At 39.0% G+C, this 16708-nt stretch overlaps 1 protein-coding gene across 7 annotated transcripts in view; it reads left to right on the top strand.

Annotated features, from left to right (window-relative positions):
* DACH1 (dachshund family transcription factor 1) overlaps positions 1 to 16708 on the top strand; it is a 458644-nt gene that overhangs the window by 421273 nt on the left and 20663 nt on the right. For all 7 annotated transcript variants that reach the window (XM_068267843.1, XM_068267844.1, XM_068267845.1 and 4 more), the window contains 3 exons: positions 146 to 297; positions 15545 to 15692; positions 16193 to 16336. In XM_068267843.1, the coding sequence (XP_068123944.1) occupies positions 146 to 297; positions 15545 to 15692; positions 16193 to 16336 (444 nt within the window). The remainder of the gene's footprint in view (positions 1 to 145; positions 298 to 15544; positions 15693 to 16192; positions 16337 to 16708) is intronic.

Raw genomic sequence — 16708 nt, 5'->3', positions numbered from 1 at the left:
AAAATTCAGCAGAAAGCATTTTCTCTTGATAGCAAGAACCAATTTGCAATAAATGTTCTGGAAACCACTAGGGAAACCATTACTGAGGTCTAATAAAAACAGACAAGCGTAACTTGTTCTATATTTTTGTTTCAATCACATGCAGATGAGACCCCGCTCTCAACACCAACTGCAAGAGACAGCTTTGACAAACTCTCTCTGTCTGGACATGGGCAACCTCTACCTCCTGGTTTTCCTTCACCCTTCCTTTTTCCTGATGGGTTGTCTTCCATAGAGACACTTCTGACTAATATCCAGGTAGGTCATCAGTACTATGGTGTGTAACACAAATCATTTTTAGCATCTGTATGTAATATTGCAATTTATGTACAAGGACAGCAATGAATTATAAAAAGGTGGTAAAGCTACTGCTGTCTTTGCCAAAATGTTTATTGGAAGAAAGTTTATTATTACTCGCAACTGCCAGATTCCTTATTCATTTGCAGAGAAATTAAAAGAACTCTGTGAGCAGCAAGAAGAGCTTTATCTTATCTTTAGACCTAACTATAAGGCCCCTTTTACACTTACTGCAGGGAGTCGCGGCACTCTCCCTCACCGCATCTCATCACAGTGGCCATTAAAGTCAATGAGACATCACACTCTGCCGGTGGTGTGATGTAATGTGACAGAAGGGCTTCGGGTACCACAGAAGCAATGCACAAGCAGCAGTGCATTACTCTGCGACTTTTGCAGTAATGGAAGTTGCATGTTAATCTTTTTTTTGTCTGTCACACCTTGGCTACAATGAGCAGTGCTGATTTTTGGCTGTGGTGTGGTGTGATTGTTCAGAACCACACAGCAACTGCATGGCTACAGTGTAGAAGGGTCCTCAGGTAGAAAACAAGGATAAAAGCGGCTTTAAGAACAAGCTTCCCCCAGGCCCCCTATCAGTTTCATATCATAAAGCTCTATACAGCTATAGTGCAACGATGTCAAACTCCAGTCCTCTAGGGCCAAGATCCTCACACAGCTTAAATTAATAGTTGAAACTGAATCAGGAAAGATACGATTCATCAAGTAGAACACATATCTCAGTGCATTCTAAACACTGGCATGGATATGGCTTTTGAGGACTGGAGTTTGACATCCCTGCTCTAGTGAGTCCCCCTTTGGGAGAGAGTCAGGGGATTCAGTTATTCTGTTGCACAATGTGCACATGCTCTGACCTCTGCATTAGTGCTGAGGCTAGAGTATAGTATGGGATATGCCTGTACTAACACTACCCAGAATTAACAAGCTGAAGTTGAACCCACAGACTACTTTGAAGGGAAAATTCTAAAATTGGGTCTGCTTTCTGACTAGGGAAATAAAATACGAGATGTAGGTGCTCTAAGACGTTTTATACAAGGAAGGCAAAGGCCATCTCTTTACATAAGTACTAAAGAAATAAGTTAAAGCACAATTGAAGTGAGAGGGATATGGCAACTGCTATATTTATTCCTTAAAAATTACTTCATTAGTGCCTAAATCACATACCTGAAACAAGAATGTGGCAAATCCTGTCAGACTTCAGTCAAGTTTCTGATCTGCATGCTTGTTCAGGGTCTATGGGCAAAAGTAAGAGGCAAAGGGTCAGCAAGACAGGCAGGCAATTAGCATAATTTGAAAGACAATAAATATTATAGCCTTCATATCCCTCTTGGTTTAGGTATCCTTTAACCACTTAAAGGGAAGGTTTAAGCAAAATAAAAAAAACGCGTTTCACTTACCTGGGGCTTCTACCAGCCCCATGCAGCCATCCTGTGCCCTCGTAGTCACTCACTGCTGTTCATTTTTACGCATTCCCTCTAGTGCAGGAACATTAACACATACATTTTTACGCATTACTGGTTCAATGCGTACATTTTTACGCATTGAAGCATTAATGTGTAAAAATGTATGTGTTAATGTTCCTGCACCAGCGGGAATGCGTAAAAATGTACGCAATGCGGCCCGCCGACCTCGGAGGTCGGCAAGCTGCCTGCGGGCGACTGGAGCAGCAGTGAGTGACTACGAGGGCACAGGATGGCTGCATGGGGCTGGTAGAAGCCCCAGGTAAGTGAAACTCATTTTTCTATTTTGCTTGAATCTTCCCTTTAAGCCCAACTGGACGAACATTCTCGTCCAGTTGGGCTGCGCGCACTACAGCGGACCGCACATGCTCCCGAGCGCACTCCCTCATATGCTCCCGCTGCCGGTCGATAGCCCAGTGATCAATAAAAGGGATTACAGATCCCTCTCATTGATTGAAGCCCCCCCCCCCCCGCAGAAAAGCTGACAGCGTCTTATCAGACGCTGTGGTTTTTCTGAGTTCAAAAAGTTCCCCGTCTTCATTCTTTTTCCTGGGAGCGAGATTGATCACTCCCAGGACTTTTTGATTGTGGCCATCTTGTGGCCAAATAGTAAAACTACACCCACATCCACTTTTTATTAAATAAATACATTTTTTAACATTTAAAATTAGCTGTTTACCTCCCACATCAAAAAATATCCAAATAAAATTTTTAATAAAAAAAAAAATTACAATAATAATAAAAAAAAACCAAATAGTTACCTAAGGGTCTGAACTTTTTTTGTCAAAGCAGTATATTAACCACTTCGCATGCAGAACTTTTTTTCCCACTTATGGACCAGAGCAGTTTTGACACTTTAGCTATGTCCTTATGTAATTAGAAATAACTTTAACCCTACTTACGACACAGAAATGAAATATATATTGTTTTTTTTCAAGACAAACTAGGCTTTCATTGTATGCCATTTTTTTCCCTCGAACAATTTTGTTTTCTATGAATTTTAATGGGAAAACAAAGAAAAAAATAGAAAAAACATTTATTTTTTTATTATGCTTTAGATCGAAGCGCTGTACGTGATTATTAGACAGCGGTTTCGCCATCTAATAGTCCCAGCAGTGATCATCTGTCCTTCAAGTGGGGATGCATGCACCCTGCTATCTCCATTCCCAGCCATTAACGACAATCAGCTTGGAGTGGTCCTAGGGCTGCTGCACTGCTCTCACCAATCGGCATGGAGCAGTCGTTAGGCAGTTAATTACAACACTATCAGTACTATCAGACTAGAAGCGTTGCTGATATCACTGATATCACTTCCTTAAAAAGTCAGAAAAAGACGGAATTTAGTGAAATTGTGAATATAATATGGAACCAGCTACAGTTGGACAGAGGACATCACAGTCATATTATTTCTTTACTGGTGTTCATGGTAAAAAAGGGAAAAAAAAGTAGCAGGCAAAAGAGAAATGAGAACAGGAATGTGGCCCTACTGTTGCTGCTTAGACATTTTCTGAATGGCTTGGTTGGTGTCTATCCACACCTCTAAGTTATGCAGTGCCCATCAAAACCTGTAAACTATGAATTTGTATTCACTCCCTTAGGCCCTGTTGAAGCATTGTTTCTACATTGCTTGCTTCTCACTGTGTGCAGAGTGCTTTTGCTACACCTTTTAATAGCCTACATTACATATGACTTTTCCTTTGTCTGGAAGACTAGCTACATGTATGGGTTAAGCAATTAACCCTTTATAATATTGCCCTTGACCGAGGATATCAGTAAAATGCTATGAGTTAAGTAATGAAGTTTGGCTAATTCAGGATTTGAGATTAGTATTAGTCACCAAAATGTGGTCATGTAAGGTTAGTGTTAGGCTCATTTAGAGAGTTAAAATTGTTATGACTGATTAAAATGGTTAATAATAGAAAAAGAGATAAAAGATAGCATCTGTCTTAGATACATTAAAAGGGGCTACTGTAGATACGAGTATTGGACTTAAAGTGAATGGGAACCGCATTTAAAAAAATGAGACAGATACTTACCCAAGGAGAGGGAAAGCTCTGGGTCCTATAGAGCCTTCCCGCTCCTCTCCTGGTCCCCTCGTTCCAGTGCTGGCTCGCCCGGTAGCAGTATTTGACTAATTTAGTCAAATACTGCTTTACTCGGCCGAAGGAGGCTTCAGAAGTCTTCAGGGAGCCCGAGTGCTCCTGAAGAAGGGCGGCCCAGTACTGCACCTGTGCAAGCACGCTCTCTTGCATGCTCACGCCTGTGCAGTATGGAGTCGCACGTCTTCGGGAGGACACGGCTCCCGAAGACTTCCAAATACCCTTTTGGTGGGGGATTGAAACGGGGGGGAGCCAGCACAGGATAGAGGGCACCGAGAGAGGAGACGGAAGGCTCTATACGACCCAGTGCCTTCCCTCTACTTAGGTAAGTATTTGCTTCATTATTTTTTAAATGCGGTTCCCATTCACTTTAAGTTATGAAGGGAGTCAAATGTTGTAGAAGATGAGGTTACTACTAAGACATAATTTAGAGCTAGGGAAAGAAAGGTGATGAGCTTGATATTAGGCTAGACATTTAATGTAATTGAATTAGTTGAACACCAGTTTGTCTGAACCAAACAGAGCGGAACTATCAGTGTAGCAGCATCAAAATCAAATGTAGGAGGAGGCATGAGAATAAATGAGGTTCAGGCAACTTTCATTTTTTTAAACCATGGCCCTATCAGAAATGACATTTTAAATGAAACTTTTCTCGAAAATAGAATTAAGCCTGTCATTTCTGTACACCTTCTAGTAAACTATTTGTTTGGACTGTCATGTGGATACTTTGACGTTTGTAGCACTACCGTGGAATAAATAATCAATCCTAAAGATAGCAGTTGAACAAAACTCAAAATGTTTGACTAAAAACAGACATTTTACCAGGTTTTTGGGCTTACTTTTGTTCTCCTGTGATTTAAAGTTTTCTTATAACTTTAGTAAATAAGTCCTTGTGTTTCAGGAAGTAAGTGTAACTAAACTTTTAGAGGGTTCTCTATTTCATACCTTCAGTTAATACACTGAGTTAAAATGTACCCGTGCCAAAGCTCAGGTACAAAATCAAAGAAGAGGAAAGCCTCTGGATCCTAATGGGACTTCCCTTGTTGTGCTTGATGGTAATCTGGTTAGGGCTGCAGTCCTCTTTAATCATGAGAGCGATCATACTGCGCATGTTCAAAAACAGCCGCGTCTGAGCAGTAAGCCTGAGCAGCTTGTGCACGAGTGGCTCCATGATACTGTGCAGACATGGCCATGGTCATGCAGCTGCAGCATGTCCGCACTCATGCCAGAAGAGGAACACACCCCCGATCGGCTTGAGGGTCCATAAGTGGCAAAGGGGGTCTAGCAAGGGAAGCTTCATTAGAATCCAGAGAGGATCTAAAGACTTACAGACATACTTATTTACATTAAAACAAAAAATAAGCCATAAGAGCACACTAATTACTCTGATGTTATATTTTCCCTGTGTGAGACTGATCATCTCAAGTAAAATCAAGTATAAATACAGTTGTCATCCAGTGATGATGGCTTCCTTTTCAGGGATAGGACAAGTTGGATCATTGTTATTTGAACATTATTATTATTCCCCTACTTTGGTGTGCTGCTTGATTGTCCTCCTTGTCTCCTCTCCATAGAACAGAGCTCGCTACTTGGCCAAAAAACAAGCAATGCTCGCTACAGGAGTCATTCCAAAACTGTCACTCAAAATAATAATTATTTATAACTATTTTTTGGTGGCAATTGTTAAAGGGACCTTAGGCAGATACTTTGGGTATGCATTTAAACATACTCATGTATATTTGGTAAAGAGTATACTCTCACCGGCCTCTTATCAAAGCGCTCCTGCTCCCTATAAGTGGCCGGCTGGCCACTATACATTGTATTGTACTCTGTGACTCTGGACTAAAGTCACAGTGTGCCTTGGAACTGGAAGACTGTGGCCCTCTCTGCGCAGGCCTACAGGCTTCTTCCTCCCTACTGCGCGTGAATGGCAAAATGATGTGCAGCAGAGGGAGGGGGAAGAAGACTGTAGGCCTGCGCATGTGCAGAGAAGACCTGCAGTCTTCCAGTTCTGGGTCACAGTACGACTTTAGTTAGAGTCGCCAAGTACAATGTCATTTACAGTGGCCAGTCCGGGAGCAGGAGCACTTTCAAATGGAGTGTATACTCTTTACCAAATTGACGTGGGTATGCTTATATGCATACCCACAGCATCTGCTCAGTGTCCCTTTAAAGTATGCATGTAGAGTTAGAAAACCTTAAAGTTTTGTGAACCAGTTTAATCACCTGCATTCTCAGAATTGCATCACAATATGGTAAAAGCTGAAGAACACGTATATTAACAGTATGTTTTTGGTGCTGTTCATTCTAGTGGCTCCTAATCACTTCCACTTAAAATGGGTCGTATAACATAATGCGCTACTATACATTGCCATCTAATTTGTACATGTACTTTGCACAGGATTCAATCTTGGTATGCATTTAAAAATTAAATTTTAAATTTCTTTGTGAGACAAAGCTTTCCTGTATAATTCAGAAAAAGGTCAATGAAGCATTAAATAAGGACCATAAAGGAAACAAGCTTTCAGGGTGACAACAGGAGTACTAATAAAAGTATGCAAAGTTAATTATGTTTGTGAATATTTTAGTATCCTAATGTTTATCTGCATGTTAAAAAAGCAAACATTCAACTATGCATTTCCTATATGGTTAGACTGGTTGTATTTTGTTTCATTAAATATAAATTAAGAAATCCAGCAACTGATTTATATTGAAACACATACAGCCATCAACCTTAAACACACAACACAAGTCATGTCTCAACAGCGTTAAAGTATTGAACTTTGGCTAGTTGTCTTTATTATTATTTGGATAGAGAACCAAAGAAAGAAAGAAGAAATTCGCTATTCTGCATATTCTTTTTATCTGCCAGAAAATCACATCAGTATAAAGATATATTTTGTTCATTATATATTTATTACATGCTATTCATTAATGGAGCTTATTCAGCTTCTAATAATACAACCAATCAACACATTAAGTGGTGCCAACATTGGCATCTTGCTAAATAATCTCTAGACATTGCGTAGAGAGTACATCTTTCAAAGACAAGTCAACAAGATCAATCAGAGCAGAAAATTAGAATTTAGTATCTCAGAATTAAAATAAAGCTAAACTAAATTTTTAATTGGGGTGATCTAAAGGGGCACTTGATGTAATGATCTCTTTCATTTGTTGCTAATTGTTTGTTACTGATGAAGTACAGTAAAACAAAGAGTACTGATGAATAATGCAAATAGTTTAAAAGTAAAGCTTTGCTGTCCTCTTACTCCTTAAAGGATAATATCTGGATTCAATTACAGTTATTTTGGTTTATTTTATTGTTGGTTGTATTTACATGCCCCATGCATGTTTAAAGACAAACTCCGACCAAGAATTGAACTTTATCCCAATCAGTAGCTGATACCCCCTTTTACATGATAAATCTATTCCTTTTCACAAACAGACCATCAGGGGGTGATGTATGACTGATATTGTGGTGAAACCCCTCCCACAAAAAACTCTGAGGACCGTGGTACTCCTGGCAGTTTCCTGTCTGTGAACCTTTTTGCACTTTGGGAAATAGCTGTTTACAGCTGTTTCCAACTGCTAAAAAAGCATGCAGCAGCTACATTCGATTCAATTCGATTCAAATTAAATCGAATCATGAATCGGACATGTCAGATTGAATCAAATCGAATCAATGAATCGAATCATATTGAATCTAATCTGACAAAGAATCATATGGTGTAGATGGGACTGATTCTGGCTCATTCTCCCAGCAGCTTATGACTCTTTGCACAAACGACTCCCTGCACCGGGGTCTGTGTGGTTGCCTGGCAACAATATAAACACATATTGAGGAGCTCAGCAGAGCTCAGCTGTTATAGCTATAACGGCAATTCCTGCTAGATATGGGTAATACCACTGAAAACTACGTAGGCAGCAGCACCTAATGGATTAGCCTCCCAGTCCGTCATCCGTCACTATTTACATTACATGTTGTATTGATGAAACCATTCATTTTTTTTAAAAACGTTTTACACTATTTTAGAAGGATGTTTAATAGTTTATGCATAAACCACTTTTTATTTTTTTCCTCATTCGCAAAAGAACCCCTTTAAGGGGCCCATACACTTACATGATTTCCCGCTGATATACAGTGAAATCATTGCGCAAACGCTGACGGAGAAAATCGATTTCCATTCAAAATTGATCGTTCCCGTGGAACTGTCCGTGCGGAAGATATCACTTGATTGCCGGCGGGTCAGGAGTGCGTCGATAGCGGCTTTCGAATGTCCGACGACCAACGCTAGCGGCAATACATTACCTGTTCCACCAGCGCGTGCCCTGCTGTCCCTACTCTGTGCTGGGCTCCGGCTGGCTTCACTTCATCCTGTCCCAACAGGAAGTTTAAACAGTAGAGCGCCCTCTATTGTTTAAACTTCCCCCGACAGGAAGTAAAGTGAAGCTGGAGCCCAGTGCAGAGAAGCGTAGACCGGGGGACTCGCGCTGGCCATATCAGGTAATGTATGTGGGGCGGGGGTGGGGGGGGGCAGCAGCAGCTCCACAGATTGTGAATTGTTTTCATAGTGAAATCGATTCAAAATCTGTTTGCAGTGTAGGCAGCCAGTAGATCCCTCGTTGATCAGATCCAATCACAGAGGGATCTATCTGCTGGTTGAACTGGTGGCAATCGACCAGTGTATGGCCACCTTTACACTGTAAATGGCAGGGTTCTCAAACTTTGCATAGTTGGTCACTAGGTGACTGGAATTAATATTCAGGAAAATGGGTGGAGCCTACAACAGCCAATCAAAATTCACCTGTTGATTTTCAAGGGAAATATTTAAATTGCTGCCACTCTTACACTGTTAATAGCAGGTGCCTCAAACCTGGTACAGTTGGTCACTAGGTGACTGGGGTTCAAATTCAGAAAAGGGGCAGAGCCACACACAGCCAATCAGATTTGTTTAATTTCAATGGAAATATACAAATTATTGATAACAAGGACCCCAAAGCTCATAAACTTGGTCATTGGTCATAAAGTATGTCAAGGTTAGAAAAAGCGGGCGGTGCCAACTACATTTTTTACATGGGAAAATATAAACTGCAACCATTCTTACACTGTTAATGGCAGGGTTCCCAAACTTGACATAGTTGGCTACTGGGTGACTGGGATACATATTCAGAAATGTGGGTGGAGCCTAAAACCAATTATAATTCACCTATTCATTTTCAAGGGGAATATTTACATTGCTACCATTCTTACACTGTTAATGGCAGAGGCCTCAAACCTGATACAGTCAGTCACTGGGGTCCAAAATCACTAAGGGGGGTGGAGCAACAAACAGCCAATCAGATTTGTGAGATTGATTTCATCTATTCTGTTATTGACAGGGTTCTCAACCTTGACACAGCTGGTCACTGGATGACTGGGATTAATATTCAGGAAAGTAGGTGGAGCCTACAACAGCCAATCAAAATTCACCTATTGATTTTCAAGGGGAATGTTTACATTGCTGCCCTTCTTACACTCTTAATGGCAGATGTCTCAAATCTGGTACAGTCAGTCACTGGGAGACTGGGGTTTAAATTCTGAAAAGTGGCGAGCCACAAACAGCCAATCAGATTTGTTTAATTTCAATGGGAAAATGCAATGTATTGATGCCAAGGACCCCAAAGCTTATAAACTTGGTAATTGAGTGACTGTATGTCAAGGTTAGAAATAGTGAGCGGAGCCCAAAAAAACTAACTTTTTACATGGGAAAATATTAACTGCAGCCATTCTTACACTGTTAATAGCAGGGTTCTCAAACTTGACACAGAAGGTCACTGGGTGACTGGGATTAATATTCAGAAAAGCGGGTGGAACCTACAACAACCAATCAAAATTCACCTATTGATTTTCAAGGGGAATGTGGAAACCGCTGCCATTCTTACACTGTTAATGGCAGAGGCCTCAAACCTGCTACAGTACATTAAGTGACTGTGGTTCACATTCACTAAAGGGGCGGAGCTACAAACAGCCAATCAGATTTCTTTGCTGAATAAACTACTTCTATTCACACAATTTTGATGCCAGGAACCCAAAAGCTCAAAATCTGGTCATTGAGTGACTGTGACTAGGTTACAAAAAGTGGGTGGAGTCAAAAACAATTTCCCTGGGAAAATGTAAACTGCAACCCTTCTTCACTGTTAAAGGCAGGGTTCCCAAACTTTGCACAGTTGGTTACTGGGTGACTGGGATTAATATCCAGAAAAGTGGGTGGATCCTAAAAAAGCCAATCAATTAACCTGTTGATTTTCAAAGGGAAATATTAAAATTGCTGCTATTCTTGCACTATTAATGGCACAAGCCTCAAACCTGGTACAGTTGGTCAATGGGTCACTGGGGTTCAAATTCATAAAAGGGGCGGAGCCACAAACAGTCAATCAGATTTGTTTCATTTCACTGGGAAAATATGAATTATTGTTGCCAAGGACCCCAAAGCTCACAAACTTGGTCATTGAGTGACTGTGTGTCAAGTTCACAAAAAGTGGGCAGAGCCAAAAACACATTTCACTGGGAAAATATAAACTGCAGCCATTTTTACACTGTTAATGGCAGGGTTCTCAAACTTTGCCCAGATGGTCACTGGGTGACTGAGGTTAATGTTCAGGGGAAGTGGGTGGAGCCTATAGTAACCAATCAAAATGTACCTGTTGGTTTTCAAGGGGAATATTTAAATTGCTGCCATTGTTACACTGTTAATAGCAGATGCCTCAAACCTGCTACAGTTGGTCATTGGTTGACTGGGATTCAAATGCTGGAGAGGGGAGTAGCCAAAAACAGCCAATCTGATTTGTTTAATTTCTATGGGAATATACAAATTATTGATGACAATGACCCCAAAGCTCACAAACTTGGTCATTGAGTGTCTGTGTGGTAGGGTTAGAAAAAGTGGGTGTAGTCAACACCAGCAAAATATATACCCGGGCAACGCCGGGTCATCAGCTAGTGCTGTATACAAATATTATCATACCTAGCTGCAACTTCATATGTGGGACTACAACTTGCTGCACAAACTCACACATGCACACTCATACATGCCAATCACCGAACTTGATAACCAGCTTATGTCATTCCCAGCCTGCCCAGGAGCTACCCTTACAGCTTATGAGTCACAGTTCAAGTGTTTCTCCCATAAGTGGGATCTGTTTGACATTAACTTTCCTTATCTTCTCTAGTTCCTCTTTCAGACTCTTGTATATCCAAGGCTTATCATATTCCTTCTTCATAGTGGTGTTATCATATACCATCAATGTTGCCTGGACCTTGTTTTTTTGATCGAAAAATACCTTCTCTCTATCTGGGTCTAATAGTCCCAGAAGATCTTACCATGCTATTCTCCATGACCTGTGGAATTTCCCAACTGGACATAGTAGAATTTAATCTATGACCTGGGGAGTTTTACACAACACCAGCTAGTTGGTTGAACTATTCAGTGTATGGTGTTCCTGCCTCCATTCTACAAACATCCAGTATTAAGCAGACTGTCTCTGGGGCCTCTCCATACAATCTACTTTTTGGTCCTGCCTGGTGCAGTAGATTCCCAATTTGATGGATTTTGTTCTTAGCGCCTGTACTTGTACTGCTAGGATCAGGGCCCTATGCCCATACTAGCCACTGGTAGCAGTTCACCTCATCTTTTGGTTGATAGTACATTTCAAGTAGCCATTACACTTAAGACAGAAACCACTAAATATTATGACAATGCTCTGAGTTTACACATGGAGACCTTCCATATCATAACTATGAAAATTATGACCGGGAAATTAAATGACATCAAAGCTTTGTATCATCTTAAGTACAAGGAAAACAATTTATTTTGTATACAAATAAAAACATCCAGAATTTTACCCCAAAAAATCCAACTGTCTATATCTTTTAGTAGTACCGATTAGTTTTAGTGTAGTAAGTAAAAAAAAAAAGCGCTTTTTAAATAATATACCAGCAATTGCCAGTGTATCCAATGTATGTCATGCAGGACCAGATAATACAAAAAGTCTTTAAGTCATAGCATATAATAAAAAGGCATATCTTGCAAAGGCATAGTGAATTTACGCATTATGTTTATTCACAAAAACTTACAATTGGCAGCCTTTTTGGCACAGAGTACTTATAGTAATAACTTATTAATTTAATAACTTTAACGGTCTCACCATAAGTAGAGATGTACCCACACCTTCTGATATTTACCTGCACATGTGTTATTCTTATGCACAGTCCTAAACTGCAGCAGAATTAAATTAACCAGAACAAGCCATATATTTGCAGTGGGTTCATTCTTAAAAAGAACCTGAACTGAAAATAAAAAGGCAAAATAACCATACACAGGTCATACTTAGCTCCTGTGTAGTCTACTTCTCAAGCTCTCTCTCCTCTTCTGCATCCTGTTTGTCCACTGTGATCAATGGAATTTTCTGTCCTCCATTTTAAAAATGGCCATTACCCCATAACAGCTTCCTGGTCAGCATACTGTTAAACTGTAATATCACCCACTTGAGCATTAGGGAAACATGGACATTACCTTGCACATTCAGTTGTAACTGACAGCTGCTGATATATAACTGACAGCAACTGGTATATTTCAGTTCTGACAAAATATTGTCAGAACTGGAAGGGATCACTGTAAGAAGAAAATGGTGAGTTTTTGAGAGGAACTGATGGTGAGGTTAGTATGTAATATTCAATTGCAGCTACGTCATGTGTTTATTTTATATAATTTTACTCGCTTCAGGTATGAATCCTAATATATGGACTTACAAGCTAGGTAGTTGGCTTCCTTCAGAAACATATGTTGATTGTGCATAATGTGGACAACTTTACTTACGTCATAAAATTCTAAGTTTCCCTCTGAATCTACATTCAATGTGCACAATCTTGCAGATTGAATCTTATTAGGCATTCCTTCTAAAACTCCTTGGCAACCAGAACTAGTCAACAGCTCCATTTTTAAATAGTTGAATTTGGGTTAAAGGACAACTGTAAGAGGGATACGGAGGCTGCCATATTTATTTCCTTTTAAGCAATGCCAGTTACCTGGATATCCTGCTGATCCACTGCCTCAAATGTTTTTAGTCATAGACCCATGACAAGCATATGCAGATCAGGTGTATCTGACAATATTGTCAGATCTGACAAGATTAGCTCTATGCTTGTTTCTGGTGTTTCTCAGGCACTACTGCAGCCAAATAGATCAGCAGTGCTGCCAGGCAACTGGTATTGTTTAAAAGGTAATAAATATGGCAGCCTTCATATTCTTCTCACTTCAGTTGTCCTTTAAGTAAAATCAACTTGAAGTAACTTAATAAGTACATAACTTAATAAGTACAACCGACATCTCTTCCCAATCTCCACTATTGATTTGCACATCATATGCCACCCAGTAATGTTTCACCTTGTCAATTGATTTGTGTTTTTAACATTAATCACAGTAGTGTACATTTGCTCTCACTGTATATTTTTTTCCATTCTTGCAGCTGTGTCTATGGAGTGTGGCACTAAGGTTATTTGGTGGGGGAGACTAGATTTCAGTTCCCGATAAGTAGGGTATTAGCAATGCCATTACCAATATTCTTTTACTTTTGTTTTGTGCTAATTTTCATCATGTCCGAGTGAAAAATAACTCATTATCACATCTGATGCTTGAATCTATTGAATTCTATTGAATAAAAAACAAGTCGGGAAAATATTTGCTAAGTCATCAAGATTTTCATAGGTGTGGTAGATGTTCGGTAATTTAGTAAAATGCTTCACAAAAGCCTGTTTGATAACAGCAGAAGACAGTGGAGTTGTCTTTGTTTTGTTACATGCTGTGGCGGCGGCATTGCAATAGTAAAAGGCATCCCCGATATCCCTTTACATGTACATGTTTGTTATACTGTTATACTCCCTCTTCATCTGTCTATTAGTCTTTCTTAACATTTCATTTTATTGTCACAGTTTAGATGAACTTCTAAGAAACATTAAACATGCCATGCTTAGGTGATTTCCCCATTAGCTCCATTGCATCTTTAAACCTAAATGTCTGAAGGGCTGCAGGGGAAACCTCTTTTTGTTTTGCTCTCTCCTCCACTGCCTGTGGGTCCTACATGCTTGTTCCTTCCAAGAAGGTGTTGCAGCCTACCAGAGGGAGTAGCAGGAGACAGAGGCTGTTGCCATTAGCTCTCTGCTCCTAAAAGTCATGGGTTATCCGATAGTGAAGCTGGTTTTCGACACAAAAAAAGCTTCTGGTAATCAACGCACCTGTTTCTGGACTTTATTTACCACGTGTTCTTATCTTCATTAATTGACTTTTGCTGAAATTTATTGAGCTGTTTTCCGCACAAGTCAGTAATTTACCTCACTGCTCGGTAAATTTGGCTTGCCATGTGGTAACAGCCAGGAATAATTGACATTTTACAGACTGCTCAATAAAATAAGCTGTTATCTGCATTATCGAATGTGGTAACGCTTAGTGAATTGAATCCCATGTCAGTTAACATTGTATGTTGACAGATTTATGATAATATTACCATCAAATAATTACGTTTTACAACTAGATTCTAAAACAAGTAATATATTTTATTGCCAGGCATTATCATTATGGACATGGTTAAAAAAATGCATCTTGTATATTACAACTTGTGCTAAAACTCATATATCAGATATGATATAATCTGTTTTGAAAAAAGTTTGCACTTCCATATTAGTAAGCAAGTCCAGACTGGTCGTCTGACAAACATCAAGAAAACCAATGTTGACCTGCATAAGGTTTTTGGCCAGAAAATTACCAAAATATCTCTTCAAACTGAAGAAAAAAAGTGCAGTTTAGGCACATGCATCATTGGCCCTTGATCTTTTAACAGGGTATTTGTACCAGTTTAGAAACAATACTGCTCCTATGGGCTTAGTAAGTTTTGTTACATACATAAATGTAGTGACATACTTGACATGCTAGGTTGCTTTTTATTCATAGTCTGGCAAGGTTAACTTCACCTAATACATACATTGTAGTTTATATCTTTATATTCAGCGACAGATGGGAAAATCTGAAGTTATTTTCACACCATAAATTCTCACAATACATAAAGCATAATTATTATTAAGCAGATAACTAAAATATGTTCTTCCCAGCATGGCGATATCTTGGAAGGTCTTTAAATGATCACCATTCTTGCTTATGACCAAACAAGGTGATGGTGAAGGTAACCTTATTATCCTATAATTGATTAAACCATTTCTGATTATGCCCATGCTGAGATGAAACGTGTTTAGTTGTCGTTTAACCTACACAAAGCAAAACATGTATTACACAAGATTTACATTCATTGAAAAGTTTGTGTACTTTGAAAAATTACTGTTCTATAGAGCTAGGAGACATGTGTTGTGTGTTTTTATACAAAAGGTATTAGATGATTTCAGTTTTAGTTTTGCCATAAACATAAACTAATACTACCAAAAACTACTTTAACATTCTTATTACATGTTTGCATCTGGAGGAGATGTAAAATATTATTTCAAGTTAACATTATTACATTTTTTCTATTGGTGCATACAGATACTGATCTATTATAGTTACTATTCATTTGTTTACTGTATTAACAATATGTAATTTGGTTGTCTTTTAGGGTCTTTTAAAGGTTGCCATAGATAATGCCCGTGCTCAAGAAAAACAGGTACAGATGGAAAAGACTGAACTGAAGATGGAACTTTTCAGGGAAAGGGAACTGAGAGAAACATTAGAGAAACAATTAGCCGTAGAACAAAAGAACAGAGGTATTTCTTTCTTTCTTTCTTTCTTTCTTTCTTTCTTTCTTTCTTTCTTTCTTTCTTTCTTTCTCTCTTCCTTTTTTTCCTTCTTGCTTGTCCATCTATAATTTCATAAAAAGCTAGAAATTTGTTTGACCGTACACTGTACTTGCTTTGAACAGCCTTTTACACACTATCTAACTAATAGAAAGAGAACCTGTTTAGACTGAAAAAGAGTAAGCTACCTTTGGTGACCTGTTTCATATGAGCATGTTGCAACACTTATTTGTTTCACTGTTTACTGACTCAGTGAACTGCAACAATTACTTTGTGCAAGTCAGATGTCCAAACTATGGTCTGGTTGTAAACGTGTTCCAGGTTATTAATTGACCAACTAGCAAATTATATATTTGCAATGTTAGTAAAAGTCCAATGAATGCTTTTCTTACTATGTTAGCAAGTACAGTGAATTGTGAATGGCAATACAAGGCCTTCAGAAAAAACTATAATGATTTTTCCTGTCACAGCAATAATTCAGAAAAGGCTTAAAAAAGAAAAGAAGGCAAAAAGGAAATTACAGGAAGCATTAGAATTTGAGTCCAAAAGAAGAGAGCAAGCTGAGCAGGCACTGAAACAAGCAGCATCCTCAGAAGGGCTCAGGGTCCTCAATGGTAAGTTTGAGCTGAACAAGCCCAAACCTTGTTAGTTTCTTATGTTCTGTTTTTCTCATACTGCACAACACATGTACTTTTTTTAAAAAATGTGAGTTGAAATTTTAAGAAAAAAAACATATTTGAAGCAAAAGAAAACAAGCTAATTTAAAAATCTGAATACAGGCCATAGATATTAGAACATTAATAAAACCTAGTGAAGCATGTCAAATCTTTAAATATGGTTGAGTGTTGTAGAGATGTGTTTGAGTCTCAGTTAAAGGACAGAGTTGTCATGCCCCCTCACTGCGCTCCTGGACCAGCTTGTTTATTTTTTAATCATTATTATTCATGATATATAGAGTAGCAGTTTCAATGCACATAAACTAAAAG

This window comes from Hyperolius riggenbachi, chromosome 2 (genome assembly GCF_040937935.1).
Source record: "Hyperolius riggenbachi isolate aHypRig1 chromosome 2, aHypRig1.pri, whole genome shotgun sequence".
NCBI lineage: Eukaryota > Metazoa > Chordata > Amphibia > Anura > Hyperoliidae > Hyperolius > Hyperolius riggenbachi.
Note: the sequence above shows the minus strand (reverse complement) of the source record. Positions and strands in the feature narration are given on the sequence as shown.